Source organism: Trichosurus vulpecula, chromosome 7 (assembly GCF_011100635.1).
Source record: "Trichosurus vulpecula isolate mTriVul1 chromosome 7, mTriVul1.pri, whole genome shotgun sequence".
NCBI lineage: Eukaryota > Metazoa > Chordata > Mammalia > Diprotodontia > Phalangeridae > Trichosurus > Trichosurus vulpecula.
In genome coordinates, this window is record NC_050579.1 from 116,000,584 (window position 1) to 116,025,266 (window position 24,683).

Genomic DNA, 24,683 nt, shown 5'->3' on the forward strand with positions numbered 1-24,683 from the left:
TTTAAAAGCAGATGCTCAAAAGAAAAAGGTTTTTTTTTGCATGCAACTGAGAAATAAGATATATAGGGAATAGGGCATAGAAATCTATCCTTCCCTACAAGAAAGTAAGGGGAGTGGGGATTGGGGGGTGGGAGTGGGGTGACAGAAGGGAGGACTGACTAGGGAATGGGGCAATCAGAATATATGCCATCTTGGAGTGGGGGCAGGGTAGAAACGGGGAGAAAATTTGTAACTGAAAATCTTGTGGAAATCAATGCTGAAAACTAAAATATTAAATAAATAATAAAATTAAAAAAAAACAAATAAAACTTGGCAATAAGACTAAAAAATTTTTAAAAAGTTCCATCCCAAGTGACGAAAAAAGATACAAGTAATGAAAAAGGAATTTGAACTGGACACTTCATGAAATATTGTTTTATTTCAGTGACTGTAAACATTTATTAAACAGATAATATGTTTCCTGCACTGTGCTATATGCTGGGGATACAGCCACAAAAATGAAGTGGTCTTTGTTCTCAAAGACAATACATTCTACTGACAGGGTTGAAAATAACTCATACACAGACAGGTAAATTCAAAATATATATGATTTGGGGTGATCAAGAAAGTCTTCTTGTAGCCAGTGGCTCTTGAGCTGAGCCATGAATAGAGCTACAAATTCTAGGAAGTGGAGGAGAGGAAGGAGAGTTGTTCAGTCATGAGGAGGAGCACACAGAAAGACTGGAGAAGAAATGTCATGTAAGCAGTACGGCCGGTGGGCCGATTCATTTGGAATATGCAAGGGGTTGGGGTGAAAAGGAAGGAGTAATGTGAAAACTGTATAAATATCATGTTCTTGTATAGTGACTACCAAATATATAGTCAAAACATGAACTAAGAGCACATTTTATTTGGCATGGGGTCAAAATTTATTTGTCAATGTTAATTTATTCCCCAATTTTTCTTTATGCTAAAACACATTAACAAAGCCTTTTTCACAGAGTTCCTCAAAGTATAACTATCTTGATAAAACCTCACAAAAGTACCAAAAAGCTATTATGTCAAACACAAAACTTAGAAAGCATATATTCCACTACCCAAATAATCACTCTAGTATACATATGAATCTAAAAAGAAATGGATCCCCTAGACTCAAAGCATGGAGAAAGAAGAGTTAGAAGAGATTGGCTAAATTTTGTGGTAAGGAATTCTGGAATATAAATTAAGCCACTGATAATATTGTTACCTTTGATCATCTTCAATACTTCTTTTGACTTTTATCCTCTCTTCTCCAGTGTTCAGATGAAGACTATAAATGTAAAGGAATATACTGATCATAATCATGAATAAACATTTATTGAGCATCTACTACATACAAGGTAGCATGTGTGGCACTGAGACATAAAAAAGTAAAAAATACAGTCCCTATTCTCAAGGAATTTATAGCCTGGATGGTAAGGTGAGAGGAATTTTAGTTCATTGTTTTTTATTTAATTTCAGGTTAACTAATTAATAATAACTCATCTATATCAGGACTGGACCTGAGGAAATTCCTGTTAAGGAAACTCCCTTTACCAGTTTAGATTCGTACCTGATCTTCAACGTAGAGAGCAGTGTGCAGTACAGAGAAGTGATTTGCTCAACCAGCATATGTCTGAGGTGGGACTTGAATCCAGGTCTTTCTGAGGACCGCTCTCTATTCACTATGCTAAGCAGCCTCTCTCTTATTCTAAGAGGCATGTGGTAAAGTATCACTGTTCCTATTTCACTGATGAGGAAACAAACTTGGAAAGGTAATAGCTTTTGATGGCTATACAGCTGGTGGTCTAAATGTCCCTTGCATCCTAAGTCCAGGGTTTTTTTTTTTTCATTATACTAAGCTAACACACACACACACACACACACACACACACACACACACACACACATATACATACATATGCACGCATACTATATATATACATATACACATATATATTCACATGTATATATGTATGTATACATATGCTACATATTTATTACTATATCATGTATGCTATGTTATATACAAATTATAGATATTACATATAGTATAGATCTTAGCAAAATTTATTAAATTAAATAATAAATAAATAAATTAAATTTATTAAATAACAAATTCTACCATTTACCTGATATTGACCACATAGACTGTATAATTCCAATTTTGAAAAGTAGAGTTGAGCTGAAAAATACAATGGTATAGTCAAAGAGAGAAGGGGTGAGGTTTGTTTTTTTTTTTTAAGAAAAAGAACTTTCAACTAAAATAGACAACTTTGTTCAAAATAGTAAATTCTTAGTGGGAAAAACATACTTAGATTTACTCAGCTATGATGTTAGAGATAACTAATGTGTGACACTAGTGTTTAGGTTTTCAAACATTAGCAGAGAACATCAGTAAAACACTCATTTTTTCTATCATCTTTCTATCAGTGAACATCAAGGGAAAGAAAGCATGCAAAAGAGACTTTTAGGATACAATACCACCAGGGCAATATTACAGTAGCCTATTAAAGCAAATGAATACTCTTGGAGAACACCATTCCCTTTAAGTAGATTTCCCTTATTTATTTTACCATATTTAGTTCCTAATCCTATTACATCTAATTTTTAACTGTGACAAATGAATTGACCACAGTTCTTAGAGACTGTTACCCAACAACTAAATGATTTTAAAAACTTAATTTTTCTATAAAAAGTAGTATTTAACTTGGAAATATTTTGTCACTAATATTCGTATGGGAAATAACTAAAAATACATTTACATTCCCATGAAATTAGACATTTCATACTACTCACTGAGATCTCTTGTGCCTTTCTTTAAGTAAGACATTGGGCTTTTTCTTGAGTTGTAAAAGGGGGAAATAAAATGGTACACCGAAGCTTTTACTTGCAAAAACCAAAATAAATATAAGTTCTTGAAACATTTATTTCATTACTCCCCCTCCTTTTTTTTAATTAAGGGAGTGAAATTCTTCTAAAACTAGGGGAACAAGGCAAATCTAGCTTCACAGGACTTAAGAAAACAGAGTTAAGCAAGTACAAGCCAAGAAAAGGCTGTTTCCTCTGATTATGTAGCAGAGTTTTCATTTGAATACAATAGCAATTTTAAGTGTTTTTCTTATCCCTCTAGATATCTGATTTCAGAAAAAGGTAGGGGGAAGGGAAGTTCTACCTCATCTGGTTTCGATGTGATTTCACTCATTTTTCTAAAATTTGTTTCAAGGATACAGAGAAGCTTCCTACAAACATGTTATATTCCAAAATTTTTGACCCTTGATGGAATAAATTAACATTTATAAAGTTTTACAGTTATTTGGAAATCACATACTTCAGACTGAAAGATTTTAAGAAAAAAAAGTACAAGTCCTTGGGTCTTCTCTTTGCCACTTTTTCTATGTTTCTTAAAGGCAAATTTGTAATTTCTTTTATCATATATGGAGTGTTTTGGAAAATAACAACCCTAGATTTAATTAATTTTAGCCATCTATCAATTTACATAGCAGTAACATATCATTATGGCATTGAGAGAGAGATGAGAAGGGAAAGAGAAGAAAGGAAGGAGAAAGGGAGGAAGAGAAGAGGGGAAGGGAAGGAGGGGGGGGAGAGCGGGAGAGGAGAGGACGCACCCTGGAATAAGGAAGAACCAAGTTCAGGTCCTACAACTAGCATAAAGGCTATAGGATCCTAGGCAAGTAACAAAACATCTTAGTACAGAAATCTCTTTAAGATTAGTTTGTAGAGAAGGTGCAAATCTGCATTAGCGAGAAAATTCATCCCTGGAAGTGCTAAAGACTCAAGTGATGAATTTCTCTATAATGATGAAATCAAAGACGAGATCCAAAAAAGAACATTAATTTGATAGATGGTTCTTTGATTTATCATATGAATTTCTTATTCCTACATATTTAATACCAAAAATATTTTTAAAGAAGAAAAATATGTATAGCAAACATTTTATATTTAGTGAACTACTTAGAAAAATACATGACCATTTTAAATGTAACTTCAAAAATAAAAATTCCATTCTTTGACTTTAGATTTGTTATAGCTAAAGAAAATATTAGCTAAAATTCCTAGAACTAAAGAAAACTTGAAAAATATAAATTGTGTTTTTGTATATTATTGTAACCAATATATGAATCTGTTTAAGACCTTCTATTTTCATCATCATTTGAGAATCTTAACCTTATTACATGAAATATAAAACATGTAAAATTAAATCACATCTGTAAATCAAAATAACTTATTTACTAACAGTGATGAAAAAAAGCACAAGAATTCAGTCACAGAATGGTGGGCATGAAGTTAAACAGTATGGAGAACTATGTGTATGTACAGTCATATATACACACATATATGCATCTATACAAATATCTTTGTATTCATATATACACATGTGCCAATGTGTATATATACTCCTCCTTTGTACCATATAACTACATGGAAATACATAGACACAATATATGCACATACTTATTCTTTCATTGTACAAATGTATATCCACTACCCTGTGGCTGAATTAAATGCCTTTTACATAATGAAAGAAATGTAATTTTCACACTAAATTTTAAGTGGAAGTAAATATAGATTTAATAGATAAACACTGACTAGAGGGCAATATTCTCATTTAAAGAAAGCAATTTCCTAGATAAATTGTTTCTTTTTACTTTCCTATTCATGGAGCTAATATTTTGACATTTTGTACTGATTATAGTCCATTAATAAATAGATTATTAGAATGTTACACGTATGTTTTAATTTTACAAGCTTAGTATTTCATAAAGTCAAATAATCCCTCTGGTGAAGATGGGAGGCCTTAAAAATAATCTAATATTGGTCATGAGAACATACAATACACAATTAATATATGTGAATGCCTTTTATTTTAGCAATTCATATTATAAATATATGTAATATTCTTCAAGAGTATTTTTCCAGAATCATATTACACATAATTTAATGATACAAAGATAATTTTGGAATTCAGGAAAAAAAACATTTTGTCCAATAAAAGCAGTCATTTTCCTATAGTTTAACAAGGCTTGCTTCCATCTCAATCCAATTTGATTTGGAGATTTAGGTACTACTTTTCTCTGAATAATATTACTTTCATAAGCAATAAGATGAATAATATAAGAATGATTCAGAAGGGTATGGTGAATGAGGAAAAATATGTATATTTGTGGATTTGTATAGCCATAAGACATTCATTCTGTCTCTCTCCCTTTCTCTCTCCCCTCTCCTCTCTCCTCATACACATATGTACTATATTCACACAGTATATAATTCTGATCATGTGACTCAAATTCATTTGAGGTAGGCATCTAAAACTTGTAGGAAGAGTCAGAGATAGTCTCACAAAGATGATGAAAGGACTACCTGGAAAATCCTACTGTTTGTCTCCCTTAAGCATATTTACTTTATTATTAAATATATTCTGTAATTTTCTCATTCTCCTATAATAATACTAAAAGGGGGGAAGCAACTTCTCTCTGGATGATCAGAAGCTTAGTCCCTTGGTTTAAATGAAGACTTTCTGTGTGAATTGCCATTTTGGGTGGATATTGTTAACTCAGGTTAAGAACATGATTAAGGACAATTAGGCCCAGGAAAATATGCAAAGTTAGTCCATATAAATCAAGAAAAAGAATTTTTAGAACAGTTTACAGTATCCCCACATAATGTTCCTATCACTCTCTAAATAAAAATGTTCCATAATAATATTTTATTTTTGTGCTAGATAATTTGCTTATATAGAAACAAAAACAAATGTTTACAACATCAAACACAAGTAGAACTAGATTTAATATAAAAAAGAAGCCTTCTAATACATTCTGACCATAGTAAGGCAGGGGGATGCTGTTATCTTTGTATTTTTTCATGGTATATTAAAAAACTAAAAAGTGAGGGAGAATTAGTTGATGATGAGGTAGCTAGCTGACGTTAGTTGATGCATCAACTTGGCATGGTGAAAATGACTCAGAGAGAGCCTCAGAAATCATTTGTGCTGGGGCACCTTTTCTTTCCTTCTAACAGTTTAATAGCAGGTGGGACCAGAGAGTATCATTGTCTCTTTCTTTTTCTCTCAGAGCAAGAACCTTAAAGAATCTCTAGCTGGTTTCTCTACCTTTCTAGGAATTTCTATATCCAAGATAACTAAAAGTTTGTTCTCTCTTCTGATACTTTCCTCTGGTACTTGCTGTCTCTACTTCTAATTCATTTTTGGTATTCACATATTTTCCTTTTTAATGGGTATGTCTATTCCACCTTGTTTTGGTATGTGACTTGCTGGTAGAAGTTATTAAAGCTAAATTCTTAATGCAAAACAGGAATGCAAGTATGCTTCCACCTAAGCAAAGCAACTGACACAACCATGTTAAAGGCAAAACTATCTAAAACCAGATGATGATGATTAGATGCAGAAAAATCCTTTGACAGAGTACAACACTCATTTATGCTAATAACATTTAAAAGCACAAAAGAACAAACTATGAAGTATAGGGATAGAAGGATCTTTTTTTAATATGATAAAAATATTTAAAACCCAAAGCTAGCATTATATGCAATGGAGATACACTACGAAGCTTTCCCAGGGAGGCAGCTAGGTGGCACAGTGAGTAAAGCACTGGTAGAGTCAGGAGGACCTGAGTTCAAATCCAGCCTCAGACACTTGACACATTTACTAGCTGTGTGACCTTGGGCAAGTCACTTAACCCCAATTGCCCTGCCTTTCACCCTCAAAAAAATTTTTTTAAAAAAAGAAGTTTGTCCAATAAATACAGGAGTAAAGCAAGAATGCTCACTTTTCTTGTTGAGTTCTAGACATGCCGTAGCATCAAGCCACAGCAATAAGAACAAGAAATTAAAGGTATTAAGATAGATAAGGAAGAGACAGAATACCTAGATGGTGTAGTGGATAGAGTGCCAGGCCTAGAGTCAGGAAGACGCTATCTTCCTGAATTCAAATTTGGCTCATGCATTTGGTAGTTATATGACCCTGTACAAGTCACTTAACCCTGTTTTCCTCAGTTTCCTCATCTGTAAAATGAGCTGGAGAAGGAAAAAGAAAACCACTCCAGTATCTTTGCCAAGAAAACCCCACAAGGGGTCATGAAGAATTGTACATGACTGAACAACAACAAGGAGGAGAAAAAACTTTCCGTATGTATTCATTATATAATGAATTGCATATATATATATATATATGTATGTATACACACACACACATATATATATAAATATAAATTCATTATATAGTGAATTAGAAAATTCTAGAAAATCAGCAAAGAAGCTGAGATAATAGCATCATCAAAATTCACAGGATTAAAAAGAAACCCACAAGAATAAATAGCATATCTATATAATAATGACAATATCTAAGAGGCAATATTACAAAGAGAAGTTTCTTTTCCAAAGGAAAATAACTTCAAAATGCATAAAATATTAGGAATTCAATCTACTAAGCCATACTTAACATCTGCATAAACTCAATGCTCCTTGAAGAAATAAAGTGCAACTTAAATGTCTAGAGGAATATTCAGTGCTAATGGCTAGGCTGTGCCGACATAATAAAAATGACAATACTATGACAGTTAACTTACCGATTCGGTGTTACTCAACTCTAACAAGCCAAATGGGTATTTTATGTAAGAAATACAGAGAAGCATGGGAAGACTTACATAAACTGATACAAAGTGAAAGAAGTAGAGCTAAGAAGTAACTCATATACACAATGACTATAACAATGTAAATGCAAATAACATTAACAAAATGATCCAAAATTAAATGTTGGGACATTTTAATGACCAAGTTTGCCCAAAGAAGAAATACGAGAAGATACCTCCCCCTACTTCTCTGAGAAGTGGACATGGGTGTGGAACATTGTATATCATGTCAGACTTTTAAAATATGTTGTTTGGTTTTGCTAAAAAATGTGTTTTCACATTAATTCATAACAGCATCTTCTCAATAACTTACAGCCTAGAGCACTTAAGGTCAAGTGCCTTCAGTCACACAGCCTTCATGTAGTATAAGCAAGACTTGAATTCAGATCTTACTGGCTCTAAGGCTATCTCTCTAGCCACTGAACTATGCTGGATTTGTCTTTTAACACTAGCAAATTCTGAGATAATAATAGTAATAATAATAATCATAGCTGACATTCTTACAGATCTTTAGTTTTCAAAGCATTTTACATACCTTATTTCATCTAAATCTCACAATAACTCTTTTGAAGTAGGTACTACATGTATTGTTAATCCCCATTTTACTGATGAGCAAACCTGGGCTCAAGGGACACAGATGACATGGTAATAAGTATCACAACTAGGATTTGAACGCATCTAGTTGATTCCAAGCCCAGAAGAAGGTTTTAAGTTATTTTGTGAAAAAAATTAATTCCTAAGTGATCACACTCAGGAAGCTAGGGAGGCTAAACTTTAGAACAGCAAGCAGAAACTGGGGGTAACATCCCCAAGGAAGGCACTGAACTTTCCCAGTCTGGCATCGGCTACAGGCAGCAGAATTACATAGGGAGAAGCAAAACTCCTGGGGTGGTGTTTGTAAGGCTGAGGCTACTGTGCTACTGTTACAGTTGATTCTCTCAAAAGGATGGGGATTCAGTGAAGTAGGTGAGATTCCTTTGTAGTCATTTATGGTCTATTATTTTTATGTGACTTGTCCTGTGCTCTCCTGCCCTGGGAAGTCTTATGTGCCGGGGCATGCTGAGAGCTTCTTGAATTCATAAGCATAGAGAATACTTAAAGAGTTTGTTGATGACTTCAATGTCAATTACTGTCTCCTTGAAAAGCCTTTTCTGATTTTCTCAGATGTGCCCGTGTTAGTTATGGGACCTGGGGCCTAGACTGTAGAGTCCTGGCATTATGTGGGATTGCCTTAGGGAAGCAGATCTTCATTAAGCAAAGGGCTAAGAACTCTCTAACAGTATATTTGTATTTAGAGTTCTCTGTTCCTTAATGATTAGCCACATACATATGCATGTATTATGCATATATGTGTGTGTGTATTGTGTATGTGTGCATGTGTGTATGTGTATTATGTGTTTGTGTGTGTGTATGTGTATGTGTGTCTGTCTGTCTGTCTGGTGAAACTGCCAAGCATTTGAGAGGTACAAAAGGTGGAAAAATACAATTAGTTAAAATGTAAATAAGGGCTTGCTCTGTATCTCTCTTCACATTCCATAATACATATCCATCAAGAATCTATGTTGTTGGTGTCTATTTTTGGTTTTGGATTGAAAATTCATGGAATAAAAGGCCTACATCTGTTCCATTTATATTGTACCCTGTTCAGTCTAGCCCTTTGTAAGACCCTATAGAAAAGGAAGATAAAATATTCCAAAAAGATGAATGATGTATATGAAAGAATTTCTTAGAGGGTCATGTGGTCCCCATAGAATTGTGCTTTGACTCCTGAAAATGTCAGTCATTCCTCTGAACGTAGGAACCAATTTTTGGGATGATAAACATTTAATGTGGGCTATTCAAGAACAAAAATTAAAATTTCTTTAAACTTATGCTAACAAACTGTCATTATGTATATATGAAACTAGAGGAAATCACATGCGGTATACCCATCCATTAAATTAAAGATTTCCTGTTAAATTATTTCCATTAGTCATTATTTTTAGTGCATCTTCAAAATTCTATATTTTAAAAAGGAATTCTTGATTAAATTCTGACTTTTGAAATTCAGATATTAATTTATTTTATTGTTATTCCAATTTAACTTTTATGTACAATTAGATTATTTTAATAGCTATGCTGTTTTTAAAGAAAATGATAACATGATTACATTTTCCTACCAATCCTCCCTTGGAGATTCAAGAAATCTAAAAATATCATTTTCTGATTAAATATTTTGCCTTCCTCCACCTTTTTGCTACTTAAAGAACATTTAGCACAATTTTCTTATAAAAATCCAAATTCTCCCCATCCCAAAGTGCGTAGATAGCCCTTTTTCTCTGTCTTATTCACAAGATGTTGCATATGATTTTGTTATTATTATCACCATAATAGATACTTGAAATTTTAACGGATTAGAGAAGGGTTGGGGAACCTGTGGCCTCAAGGCCACATGTAGCCCTCTAGGTCCTCAAGCGTGGTCCTTTCACTGAACCCAAACTCCACGGAGAAATGTAATATTAGCTGTAGGTCATTTAGAAGAAATAGGAGTTCCAACGATTACAAATGTTTGGCTACTATTAGAATATTATGGTAGAAGATGAAAATCATATCTTCTATATTTGGGATAGAAAGAAAAAAAAGACTTAAGACTTTACTCACCCATTCTGCAACCTTGCTCTGTACTTTCACCTCAGGTTGACGTAGAATGTTTTGAATAATCATCGAAATCCGGTAAATTATGCCATCTATCCATTGAAAATAACATTTAGAAAAAAATGTTGTATTCTTTTCATAAGCATACATGTAATTTCAATATAAGTGATAGGAAAAACAAACAAGAAGCCTTAAAGAGGCTGTTTCATTTTGTAGCTCTAATTATTTTTAAACTCATAAGTAACCACGGTAGGGTTCAGCCATCAAATTTAATTCTAAATTCCTGTGTCATTAAATCACAGTCTGTATTTTTAGTTGTTTATGTTATTTAGAATTGTACAGTTTCCTGTTTTCTCGTTTTTGTCTTCTTTCTTTCATGTGCTAAGTTTAGTTCATCCCTCTTTTATATCACATATTATAGATGATGACATTGAAATATAAAAACTTGATAAAGATAAGGACAGGAGTTGATTTAAACAACAAAAGAAAAAACTCAAGATTAAACAAAACATATACAGTCAGTATTACGGATCCTTTTAAGATTTCTTTTGTTCTTTAGTAATAACTTGACTTAACTTTACTAATTCTCCTACACGGAACAATGACAAGGAGGATAAGCAAAATATTACTGAATTCTTCGTAACCCAATGCTTAAAGGGACAGTGCCTGGCAATCTGTAGGCAACTGATAAATGCTTGTTGGATAGACTTGAGTTCTACAAAATAATAAGTTAATGTTTTGCCACTGAAAATTTTCAAGGTTAGTTAAATTGATTCAGTATGACTAAAACAATCAGATTAAAGGCCAGAAAGAAAGAAAAAGCCAGACTTCATCTGCATGTTACCAAATAAGATCTATCAAAGGTACACACTGATGTCTTTTTGTAGCATGGAGATGACCCCAGTTCTCAAAGGCTATGAAGGGAAACCCAAGGTTTGGCAAATTTTAACAGGCTAGAAAGACTTCTAGTACTGCCCTGGAAATGAGTATTCTCCGAAGATGAGGACAAAGAGGCATATTATCAGAAAATAGCCACCAAGAGATGGCTTTTGGGGAAGGGGAAAGGATGAGGAGTTAGGGCACAACAATTAAATGCAGGATCTTAGAATACTGCACTCTACTTTGGGGGAGAGAATATCCTCATTGATCAAATCATGGATCTTTTGAAATATTAAAATAAGATGATAAATATGGAATTTGAATGATTTTCTCCAACTAAACCATTTGCTTCTACTACAAAGGCAAACTTTTAAGGAGACCAATTTTAGTTATTATTATTAATGCCTTCATCCTACATACTATTACTAGATTAGTTTTGAGGCACGGCTCTAATCAAGTCATCTTATGAGGAAAAAATATTCAATGACTCTCCACTATCAAAATTAAATTGAAACCCCTCAGCTTGGTATTTAAGGACCTCCATGATTTGCACACCATCTACCTACTTAATCTTACCCCTGACTACTTTCTTTGCACAGCCTAGAGTCTAGGATGAGTCTAGACCATAATCTTCAAAATGGAAGAGTCTATTTCTCATTTAAATTCTGCATCCACTAGTATCTACCAGAATATTCCACACATAGTAGGAGTTTAACAAATGTCTGTTAATAGATAGCGTTTATATATTGTTTTACTTTATAAATCTTGTCTCATTTTATCATCACAATAACCCTGGAGCTTAGGTCTTATTACTACTTATTACTACTACTGAGGGAACTGAGGAAGATAAGAGTTTACGGGACTTGTGTGGGTTTAAACAGTGATTAAGGATCTAAGACTGGATTTGAACTCAGAACTTGCTGACTGGTCCGGTGATCTATCTACTGCACCACCTAGCTGCCTCAACTTAAATAAATGGATGAAACGGAATCACTTTTCATTCCCTGAAATTTAACATGCAATTTCTACCTTCTAAGCTTTTGTTCAAGTTACTCTTTTGATGCTCTCTCTTCTAGGAATGATTCCCCACTCCCCAGCTTTGCTCTATCCAATTCCTACCCATCCTTCAAGGCCCAACTCAAATGCCACCTCTTCTAAGATTTCCCTGATAAGCCTGCTCCTAGCTGGGAGTGGTCTTTCTTCCCTTAACATCATACTTTGTACCCCTGGGGCACTTTGATGTTATTTCTCATCTTTAAGTTATTAATGCTCTTCTCTTGTCTCTCCTACTATCCTATAGGCTAGAAGAGGATCAAAATGATCTTTTAATTCTTTTTCCTTTCATCCCCTCCATAACATCTCATTTTCCACACTGCCTTGGTTCACAGTAGGTGCTCAGTAAATATGTTTAAATCAAGTAATATTTTAAAGCTAATTTGGGTTGAATTTTCTAACTTGCCTGATAGACTTTTCTAAGCCTGCGTGGATGTATTCTACTTGGCATTTTTGTAGGATTCAGCTATAAAATATAGAAAGAAACAGAGCCTTTTTGAAAAGGGAAAGGTATATCTCAAGAGATGGAAAATTCTAATACGAATTTTATGTTTAGTCAACTTTCTTTGCTTTTGACTTCCTTGGGAAAACATCAAAATGAAGTTCCAAATGAACATGCACATACACACACACACAGTGCATGCGTGTGTGTGTGTGTGTGTGTGTGTGTGTGTGTGTGTATGAGTAAGTTTACGATAAACATTAGGAACAGGGAGTTGAGACTATAGACAGGAACGCATAGAACAATAAAAGTACGAAAACTACCAATAAGAAAACCTCAGCCCTCATCATCATGATATGCCAGCATTTGAGTTAGGATCAAACAAGGCCAATAACCACTACTCTTAAATATGTAGTTTTAATGTATATGGGTCAGCTTGTCTCAATCTATTCAATTCATTCAACCTTTTTAACAAGCCTGCTTTCACATTCCTTTTTAAAATGAAGAATGATTTCACAGACAAAACACTGGACTGGAAGTCAACAGAGGCCAGGTTTGGAATCCTACCTCTAGTGCTACTGTATGATCTTGGACAAATCACTTGACTCTCAGAGCCCTTGCAGGAAACAAATATTACTTGGACTACCTATTCTATTCCACAGAGTTGTGGTGAGAAAAGGTACTTTTTAAATGTTAAAGCAATATACATACATACATACATATGTGTGAGCGTATGTGTATTTATATAATATATACATTACATGATTGTGTATATGCATACACACATAGGCCATTATTTTTATCTTCTTTGGGATAGTTTATCTGGTGTTATGGATTCTAACTTTCAGATAACCCAATATAGTTCTCCAGCTGAGCTAGAGGATGTCCTGAGCATCTGAGGAAAACCAAAGCTCCAGAGTTCAGAAATCTATTTTAAGGATCTATGGGAATTTTGATGAACATTTATCAAATACAGTGAGCTGAATATTTTAAAAGCTACCACTAGATGGTGACCTAAAGCATGGTATTGGAAAGTTCATAAAAGCATGACTCCTTCCCACTATCTGGAGAGTACCTAACTGTTCTTTGGTGATTAAAAGTGATATTTTAAAGGGGGAAAAAAGAACATAAAGCAGTATGTTATAGGATTTTTGAATTATTAAAAATTTCAATATTATGAATGTTTATGCATCTCTTTAATGGTTTGTCTACTTTATTCTCTTTGGTTAAATCTTTTCCAACCTACTTTTTTATCTTTGAAAATAAAAATATAATACCAATATCACACAGGAAGAATGAAACCAATTGACAAACCCAGTCACCTCCTTAGAGTCATATTGGTTAATAAGTGGAAAGACAGAAAAACTAAAATATAGTAATGGATTATACTAGTTTATTGGCTTGAGAAACTGTTATGAATGTTATTTTACTGCATCTAATATTTTTAAGTGATTGCTAAAAGCCATGTTAGCTATTTCCTACAAGTAACTTTAAAATCCGTCTAGCTAACAGTTTATTTTTCCTACATTTCACTGAACAGACTGACACCGAGGTTAACCTCTGATCTGCAAAAGCAGTTAAGGTCATTGAGTGAGTCACATAAGGAAGATAAAATGCCTTTTGAAGGCATGGGAAGTAGCGTTTCTGGCATATTGATTCGTTTGCTGGCTTATTGCAGCAGAAGATGCATTGTTATCAGAGGAAATGGATGATCCATGATGTGTTACTGGAGAGGATATACTTTGAAATGGCAAGAAAAATTGATGGACAATTTTCTTTGTGCTATCCTGGAATCTAAGCTGTCCTCACCTAGAGGATTAATGGCTCCTGGGACTGTCAGAATGGAAAATGTATGAGTTAAATATTCACAAATTATGGAGGCTTCAAAAGATATATGTCTTGTCTACTGAAGCCCATCATTGTCATGAATTATCGTAGAACCTCAAATGTGCATTTCTTGAAAGAAAATGTTTAAAAGTACATCTATTACCCAAACAGGTGAAACTCCTAAGACTAGAATCCAGACCTGACTCTTTGGTATGAATCATTTGAGGAAAAGCATCCAAAAAATGTCCCAGGGCCCTTTTCAGGAAATCCCATATTAGTTAGATGTCTTTTATTTGACCTATGAGTAATGGTACTTCTTTGTAATTCCATATAAGTTGTAGAACTGAAACATTTTGATTTAGGTTCTTTCCATGGCTGTGGAGTTAACATTAAAAAAAGACTGATGGTGTTGAGAAGATATTGAGAAAGCTATTAAATATCACAAGTGTGCTTCTGGAGTATTCCCCTCCCAGGTTATTGTAAAGAAGGGGAAATGATTGGAAATAGCAGACAAGAAACTGAATTTAAATAGAAAGAGAGAAACAAAGATGTCTTCCTTAAAGGAAAGAGAACAAAAAAGGGCTGCATTTCCAGTGGGCTTTCCTTGGACTGAATTTTATGTCTACTGGGACAGTAAGTGGTTTTCCTTTCACCAATACCATGGTAATACTAACTTAAAAGACTAAGATATAGTGTTTTTTGGACATTAAGGCTTTGCCCCTTCTGCATGGTAAACCACAACTGCAAAAACAGCAAGACCCTAAGACTTCCCTGTGCACATCCTGAGAAGCCAGCTTCAATGTTTCACAAGTATCTAATATTTCACAAGGAATCTTAAAGGAAATTCTAATCCAATTAGTTTAGTTTACAGATGAGGAAACTGAGGCCTGAAGACATTAAGTGATTTGTATAACATCACCCAGCAAAGTTAAGCTTTGAACTTTGGGCTCCCACTTGTTTTACTGTATTATGCTGTTTCCAGTGCAGAGATATAACAGCTTTCAGACACTGAAACCTTAAATATGCACAGGCATCCTACATGGTCATCCAAAAAAGCAAGTCATTTTGCCTTATAAATTCTGAATCTTGAAGGTATTTTGTCATATAAATAAACACAAGCTAAGGGGGTTGGTGGGGAGGAGTCATACATTTCCATGACTAGAAGAGATAACGTTGGGAAATTAAATGGCAAAAATGTTTCCTACTTGTTTTAAATTCCTTGTCACTTAACCTTTTATTCTCTTTAAGATCTCTCTAAGAATTAAAGGGGAATGAGGTGATACAGTGGATAGAGTGCTAGGCCTAGAGTCAGGAAGACTCATCTTCCTGTGATCAAATATGGCCTCAGACACTTACCAGCTGTGTGACTCTGGGCAAGTAATTCAACCCTGTTTTCCTCAGTTTCCTCATCCTGTAAATGAGCTGGAGAAGGAAAATGGCAAATCACTCCAGTATCTTTGCCAAGAAAACTCCAAATGGGATGACAAAGAGTCAGATATGATTGAAATGACTAAACAACAAGAATAAAAATTGTAGAGAAGGTATCAACCCTTATTAGTCAAGGAAGATCTTCACTGGGAAATCCCTACATTAATGAAATGACAGGTCCTGTCTATCTCTATCCTGTATACTTAAAATGAATGTTCTTTCATATTAATATAATGCCAAATGATTAATTCCAAGTAGATAAAAAAGATTCAACAGAAAACGGGAGGCAGTGAGCAATGGTTTTAAATAAATGATGCATGCAAATAGGAAAATGAACATTACAGTGTAACAACATGATGAAGAGGTAGCCCTTCTCCTTGCCAGAGTCAACCCATCTTCATGCACAATTGATTATGTATCATCCTCTCCTATCTTCTGCAGCAGACCCCTCCCACTGTCATGCCCCTTCTATCTATCCACTGATTCTTTGCCTGCTACCCACTTCCTTTCACACTTAAAAACCCTCTGCAATCTGGCTTCTGACTTTCATCATTCAATTGAAATTGCTCTCTCCAAAGTAATAAATGGTTTTTTTTTAATTGACAAATCTAATGGATTTTCTCAACCCTCATCCTTCTTGACGTCTAGTAGTATCTGACACAGTAACATATGGGCTTCTCTCTTCAGAATATTATTGACAGAAAAAGTAAGTAATTGGTAATCAGTCCATTGTTAAAAGAACTTTTAATAAGTGGATATTGTGTTTGATAGTTGTGCTCATTTTTTTTCCAGCAAAAGAAACAAACAAAAACCCAACAAAGATAACCTAGATGGATCCAATGTATTTCAGCTAAAGAACCACTAGATAGCATTTACTGTGTAATGATCTTTAAAGCTTTTTAATTTTGAGGGAAAAAAGATTCTAATATATTTGCCTATTGTGGTGAAATCAAAATGCAATGGATGTTGTAAAAGTAGAACTAAAAGAATGACGACAAAGACTTTTTTCAAGAATTTCAGAAATTGAATGAGGAATGACTACAGATCTACTCCACCAAGTCCAGGCCTGTAAGAATCATATCCATGCAACAGAGGGTATGTCAGTAGTAGAGGGAGAAGTCCACAGAGGCTCTTTTGTATGTCCATACAAAGAGTACATGACTGAATCACCATTATAATATTCTAAACTACTGGCTGGAATCCATATAAAATATGCACTGGAACCTTTGCTTGTTGCTACTTTCTTGGGGGCTGTCGGAATTTGTGCTTCATCATAAATCTTGTTGGTATGGGTAACAAAAGCATGCCAAAACACTGCTCGTCTGACTCACTGTCTTTATGGTTGCATTGATATATAAATATATGTGCATGTATATGTATGTATGTATGTATGTATAGATGTACTGCTTCGTGCAAAATAGTACGCAGTTCCAACAAATGTCCTTACAGATGTTAGATGCAACCTCTAAAGGAGAAAGAAAAGTGAGTTATATGAATTTTGTTTCTACAGATCAGAGGTTCTTAACTAGGGGATAGAATTCAAGGTACCCATGAACTTGAATGGGATAAAATTCCTTCCCTCTTTCAATATAACTGCCTTATTTTGCAATCTTACTTAGTTTATTTTATACATTTAAAAATACTATTCTGAAAAAGGGTCTGTAGGCTTCAGCACACTGCTGAAGAGGACTATGACACAAAAAAGGTTAAGAATCTCTGCTCTAAATTTTGGTCCTTCAGGTGAGAATATGATATTCTCAATCTGTAGGAGTCTTTGTTTCAATAAGTCAAATGGATGGAAAACAAATAATTCATATATTGTTTATAGTGCATAATTGTGAGAACGTTACTCTTCTAGATATAGTGATCAAGAAGGATGAAGGGGGCACCTGAACTGTGTTGTCCATTACAAAGAGAATGTAAGGAAGATTGTTATATCCAGTAAACATGTCTGTTTAAGAATATAAAAAATAGCAGTAACTCTTTCTCTCCTATTTCTTAAATAAACTGTACAGTTAGACCAGTGATTTCAAAAATTACATGAGAAATATAAACAGTATACATGAAAGATACAAAAGTTACTTAAAAACAAACACCTGATTGCATAAGTACTTGTGGATTTTAAAGTGATTAACAAATCTTCTCCCTTGCAAAAAAATAGAACAAATGTAAAACACCATTCATTGTAACTGATTAAAATGCTCAAGTGGTTGACCAGAAATACCACTGACATAAGTGAGAGGTAAAATCAATATAAACAGCCTTTTAAATTAAGTTACACAAAATATTAAAATCCCATATTGTTTCTAAACAGAAATCACAGAAGCATTATGAATTCCTAAAAGAAACATCATGCTTTTGAAATCACCACTAAAACTGATCCCTTAATTTAAAAAAATTTAAAATAGCTTTTCTCCAAAAGACAGCTCAACTAACAAATGGGGAGAAATGGTTGTGAATTCTTTGTATTTGATTGACCAAAGATCTATTGTATGGTAATCTGAACCACACTGAGCAAAATCATATTCAATGCCTTGTTCATATTGGTCTTTCAGATAAATGAAGAAATAAAATGCATTTGGAATATCTATATATGCATATGCATATAACAAATATATGTATAACGCACATAGATAGATAGATACAGACGTCTGTTTATCTTAAATATCAGGCACACTGATGAAACCTTGAGGTTTTCCCGTCAGAATACAGCTGGTAATGTTTCAGAGACATTACAAAGAAAAAAGGGAACTATTTCTTACCATTCCTTTGGTTATCGACTCTATTAGTAACAGGCATGTTAGTGGTGACAATGGGTGGTGTAGTAGGAGAGTTTACAGTAGCTGGCAATAAAGATGAGAGAGATGTAATCTGCAAAGGAACACATGACCGTTAATATGGATAAGCATCTAGCACTCATTAAGGCATGAAACACATACATGGGAGTAATGGAATCATCTACTGCTAGAGAGTAAATATCACATATTCCAATTTGATAATGAGTAAGGAAGAGAAATAAAGTGATAGGCTCCATGTCCCCAAATGGAATCATTCAGCATGACACTAGGTTAAAAAATACATAAAGGTTCTAGGAGCATCACAGCATTGTAGAAAGATTTTGGCCTAAAATTCAAGAGATCTGAATTCTAGTCCTGAATCTGTTACAAATTTGCTTTATGAACTTTAGTCACATCATTTTGACCTTCTAACCTTCAGTTTCTCAACTGCAAAATAAAAAGATGAGACTAGCTGCTCATCAAGGTCCTCTTTTGACTTTAAATATTCTAAGATTCTACAAAATTAAGTCATTGCAACTGTGCCACATCAAAACTAAAGTGAAATCTCCAAGGATTGATTCTTTCTCCTTGAGAAGAGAAAATACAAGCATTAAGAAAACCAAATCAGAAACAAATGTGAAACAAATCAATCATTTAAAGATCCAACTAGCTTTACTAAGCACTATTCAATGGACTGTTATATAAGTGCTATCCCTACAAGGGTGACATTTTCAAAGCATTACATCATATTTATGCTTTTAACACTGAAATTCACAGATGAAAACCTCATGTACTGCTTTAAAAATGATCCTAAGTATTTGGGAAGAAATACATTTTCATATAAGAGAAATTTTTCCTCAATTTGTAATAAGATTCAAAGGAATGCATGTATGTATAAATACACACATATATTCACATATAAAATATACACACAATATATATGTTCACATACATATTCACACTTGTGTATACATACATACATGCAAACAGTGCATTTAAAAAATCATTACATGTTGGTAAGCATGCCAACGAATATGTCAGAAGTCTCCCATTGGCCAGAGCTCGGTTTTCCTAGAGTATACCATAAAAGAGCTCTTATCTTTCCCACACTTCACTTCTTTTTAAAAGTGAATACATAAAATTCAGCCATCAGTTTAAGTGTAGTGAGGTGATAATTCATTGCATTACTGAAACTTCATCGGTTTCACACTTTACCAAGAATTGCAATTAATCATTATCATCTCTAATAGAATAGGTTGTTTTTTTTCCTCTCAGCCCCAAGTAAAAAAAAAAAATCAAAACCAAAATTTTTGAACCTTTATGTTGATTTTTTTCTTTAGAGTAATAACAAATATGGTTTAAGCAGAAAACGTATTTTTCTCCTTAAATTCAATTTCTAAAAATGGCCATGGTAATGATTCCATTTTGGGGAGAATCCAGTACTTCTTCTGGCATTTAATCCATAGAGAATATAGATGAAAGGGGTCACTAGGATATTAGGAGCAACAAAGGGCAAAATAAAGATGAAATTTATTATTATAATAATTATACTTAAATATAATTATATTAATTATATATTATTGAGTACACAGCTATGTAGTACATAATATATAATTGCTGCAATATAGAACATGATATAATTATTATTTAACACAATAATTATCAGTAATAATACTCATTATTATTGCATTAATAATAATAGCAATAATTCTGAGCAAGCCTGGAGTTATTTTGAAATCAAAGCCCCATTGTGAATGATAAATGATCTGGCTGTCTCCTGTTAAATTAGCAGAGCATTACATTTACTTTCAATATTTGTTCTCATTTTATGAACATGAATACTTCTTTAGAACATTCTGTGTCAGGATTAATACAGGACCTTTGCAATCTGCTTGAGAAGAAAATAGAGGAAGAAATGAAATCAACCCTTGTTAAATAGTCATGTAATCATTCACATTTGAAATAGTAAAAGCTTTATGGAAATCTGGTCAGAGTGTGTGAATGCATTCCTTTCTTTATACCGTATGTACAGTACACCCACACATCTAAGAAGACTTCCAAAAATCCTTCTATTTTTCTAGTTGCTGGCTTACAAAATTTAAAAAGAAAGAAAGAAAAGTGAAACTGAAAATCACAACAATAACAAAAACATTATCTAAAACAGCATGACAGTAAAACAGTTGTTTGGAAAAAAACAAAACTGTCAAATTGATGTCATATCCCTACCTTGACAAAGAGTTCCCAGTTCTGCACAGCTAGTGAGTTCTGATGCTGGCAGTGGAATCAGGTATGAACCTTAATAAACAGAAATAAATCATTAAATAAATTTGATTTATGTATGTATATATATACATATATTTTAAAAGTACACATATATGAATAAAGGGTAACAAGGTATAGAGTGAAAGGAGTTCTTAGAATAGGCATCAACAGAGCTCATATTATTTCAAACATTCATGAAGAATCCACTACAGAAAAATGCACTGTGTTAGGGAGTTAGGATACAAAGATGTAAAATCATAACCTCTGGCCTTAAGAAGCTTAAAATCTAATGGGAGGAATAATATGTCTTCTTGTTTAATTGATTCAATCATGCCTGACTCTTTGTGACCCAATTTGGAGTTCTCTTGACAGAGATACTGGCATGGTTCGCCCTTTCCTTCTCCAACTCTTTTTGTAGATGAGAAAACTGAGGCAAACAGGGTTGAGTGACCTGCCCAGGATCACACGGCTAGTAAGTGCCTAATAATATCTCTACATACACAATTATTATATAAGTTAGAATACGATTATATAACTAGGGAGATTCAAACAGTGGTATGAGGGACTCATAGAAGAAAGAATCACTTCTAGTAAAGATCAGGGAAGGCTTCATGGAAGAGGTGACAGTTCAGCCAAGACTAAGACGAAGAATTTAATTAGGCATATATGTGAGGGCAGGGGTCCTTTTCAGGTGTGAGGTACTGTCCCATTGATGTACTATACTTTTATATAAAGCAAACTTAGTGCTAGTAGGGGCAGAAAAGTACTTTCATATAAAGAAAAAGTTACTTTAAGTGATATTTAAGAGAGATTTGAGAAGTCTTGGATATTAAATGAACTATGGAATAAATTTAACAGCTTAAATCATCTTCTACAGGATATAGAATAATACCTTATTTGTATGTGAATAGCTTGATGGTTGAAAGGGGGTAAAGAATGAATTTTTATCTATCAAAAACAGATAATATGTGAGTATGCAAAACTTCAATTTAAAGACACAATGAGATGGAGGACCATTTTGAGAACTTAGAGATACAGGGCATTATGATCCCTCAGTTCATTTGCATATAACTGCTTTAAGACTTGCTAGTAAACCTCACAAAATGAAAATCATAACTATTTAGAGACCAAAGGATGATTAAATTAAGGGCTGTTTATTTCATAGGGGAAATTTAGTGAATTGTTCTGAGTATCACGAGGATTTGATTTAAGCCACCGAAATTGGCTGAAGAGGCTGAATGGGGGAGGCGCCGATCCATTCTCCAATATGAATTTAGCCAAAATATTCCCCTGCTGAAGAACCTTCATTGGCTTCCTATTGCCTTAGAATAAAATGCAAACTCCTCAGCTTAGCATTTAAAACCCTTCACAATTTGTACCCAGACTTCCTCTCCAGGCTTACTGTGCATGACTCCCATTCACCCATTCTAGATTCCAGCCAAACAGATTTTTTTGTTCCCTAAACTTAACATTCCAGGTAGGTAGAGGTCTCTGAGTCCCTAGGTTGGCCCTGGCTCCATCATAGTAATGGTTAAAAGAAATAAAGGGGAATGAGAAGGGAGGCGATGTTATAGGGGATCAATTCAGAAACTATATTTCCACCTCAATAAAGTATTTGAAGCAGGAAGGAAGGAAAGAGTAAAAAGGGCTTGATTTAATGTAATTTCTTTAACTATTCCCCTTGAATCATCATTATTTTTGAATGGTTTGACACTTTCCGTTTCTAGATGTTAAACTAGAAGTATCCTAACATCTCAATCTCAAGTTTTAAAATAAGGACATTGTCTAAGATTATTAGATCCACTGAGGTCATCTCTATTTTATTCATTATATGCTGTATCTGGCACAGTGCCATACATGTCTAACATATACTCTTCAGTCATCCACAGTATCAATGGTGAGCATATGCTGAAATCAAAAGGACACCGGACCATGAGTCAAGAGAACTGGGGTTAAGTCATGGCTGAATCACTTACTAACCAGGTGACCTTGGACAGATGACAATCCGTCTGATCCTCAGTTTCTTCACTTGTAAAATGAATACTTCGCTCTGGAAAAATTCTATAATGTCTTTCAATCTCAGTTATTACATAAAATCTCATGAAATCTAGGTGAAATTATTTTTAATGATAACGATTCAGAATGGCACAGTAGAAAGGACGCTAGAGATTGAATCGGAAGATCAAGTTCAAAACTTAGCTCTGCCACCTTTGTAATTTTGAGCAAGATATTTCACCTCTGGGCCTCATTTTCCTCACCTGCAAAATAAAGGGGTTTGACAAGAAGGCCTCCGAGGTTTATTCTAGCTACAGAGTCATGGTTCTATAATTTAATGCCAGTTAATACAATAACGGGAAATCAGGTATTCTACCTTTTTAAAACACGAAACTGTTTATACTTAGAATCCATGTGACTTTGGATAAAACACTTCATCTCAGTTTCCCCATTTGTAAAAGGAAGGGATTAAATTAGATATCTCTAAGGTCCCTTCCAGTTCTAAAACAATGATCCTATTTAGACCATTAAGTAAAATTGGCTTTCCAGAACTTTTAAATTTCAACCCTGTTCCACTTTTAGAATATTTGCACCTAAAAGGCATCCTGCCCAAGTCACTATTAATGAAACCAAAAACAGAAGGTGTAATTTTGTTCCTGTCAACTTTCCTTGGCTAACAGATTTACAAAACAGAAGACTATTAGGGAATTAATCAAGATAATCCTCCCTGGAGGACATCAAAACACTAAGCATCAATGGAGGGCTTTGAGAAACTGGCTCTTACGTGTTTGTTTCCATTAGCACCCCCAGAATTAATATATTTTTGTCCCTTTTGTTCTGTTGATGCAATAAAGATATCTGCTTAATATCAGCTGCAACATTTGCAGATGGATTTTCATGAACACACTGACTCCAAATCACTGGTAAAAGACCAACAGCAAACCTCCCTCTCCCTCTCCCCCTCCCCCTCCCCCTCTCTTCCTCTCTCCCTCTCTCTCTCCCTCCCTCCCCCCCCTCTCTTCCCCTCTCCCCTTCTCCCCTTTTCCCCCTCTCCTCCTCCCCCCCCCTCCCCTGGGTCTCTGTCTCTCTTTTTCCTCCTAAAGATTCAATAACATCAACAACAGCAACCACTGGGCTTATTATGCCTGTAATCTCTGCTACTGGGGAACCTGAGGGTGGTGGACAGATTGAGTTTAGGAGTTCTGAGCTATGGCGCAGCTAAAGATGATCAGATGTCCACACTAAGTCTGGCAAAAATAGGTTAAGCCCCTAAGCTGCTTGAGGAGGAATAGAAGGGTCCAGGTAACAAAAAAGTAGCAAGTTAAAACTTCATCAGTGACTGGATTAAGCCTATGAGTAACTACTGCACTTGCAGCCTGAGCAGGGAAGGGAGAGGAAGGGAGAAGAAAAAGAAAGGAAGAGAGAGAGAGAGAGAGAGAGAGAGAGAGAGAGAGAGAGAGAGAGATTTTCACAAAATTTAGGAACTATTCTACATAATTTATAGAGCATCATGTTCAGTGGAAAAATTATCCTTGCATGTAATTGCTATTTAAAGGAAGGCTGCACAATTCCAAAGAACAAAGTATTTTACAGAAGTAAAATGATGAAGTCTGCTAAAATCTTTGGGCTGTCCTGATATAAAAAAAATAAAAAATAAAAAGCTGAACTCATTAAAACTGAACTTCTGAGGATATTTAGTAAAGTTGAAAAAAGAAAGGAGAT

The 24,683-nt window shown here is 34.3% G+C and overlaps 1 protein-coding gene across 1 annotated transcript in view; it reads right to left on the reverse strand.

Annotated features, from left to right (window-relative positions):
- ADGRG6 (adhesion G protein-coupled receptor G6) overlaps window positions 1–24,683 on the reverse strand; it is a 168,879-nt gene that overhangs the window by 55,288 nt on the left and 88,908 nt on the right. Inside the window, 4 exon segments of the mRNA XM_036768775.1 lie at window positions 1,226–1,288; window positions 2,130–2,182; window positions 10,305–10,390; window positions 20,931–20,999. Of these exon segments, the coding sequence (XP_036624670.1) occupies window positions 1,226–1,288; window positions 2,130–2,182; window positions 10,305–10,390; window positions 20,931–20,999 (271 nt within the window).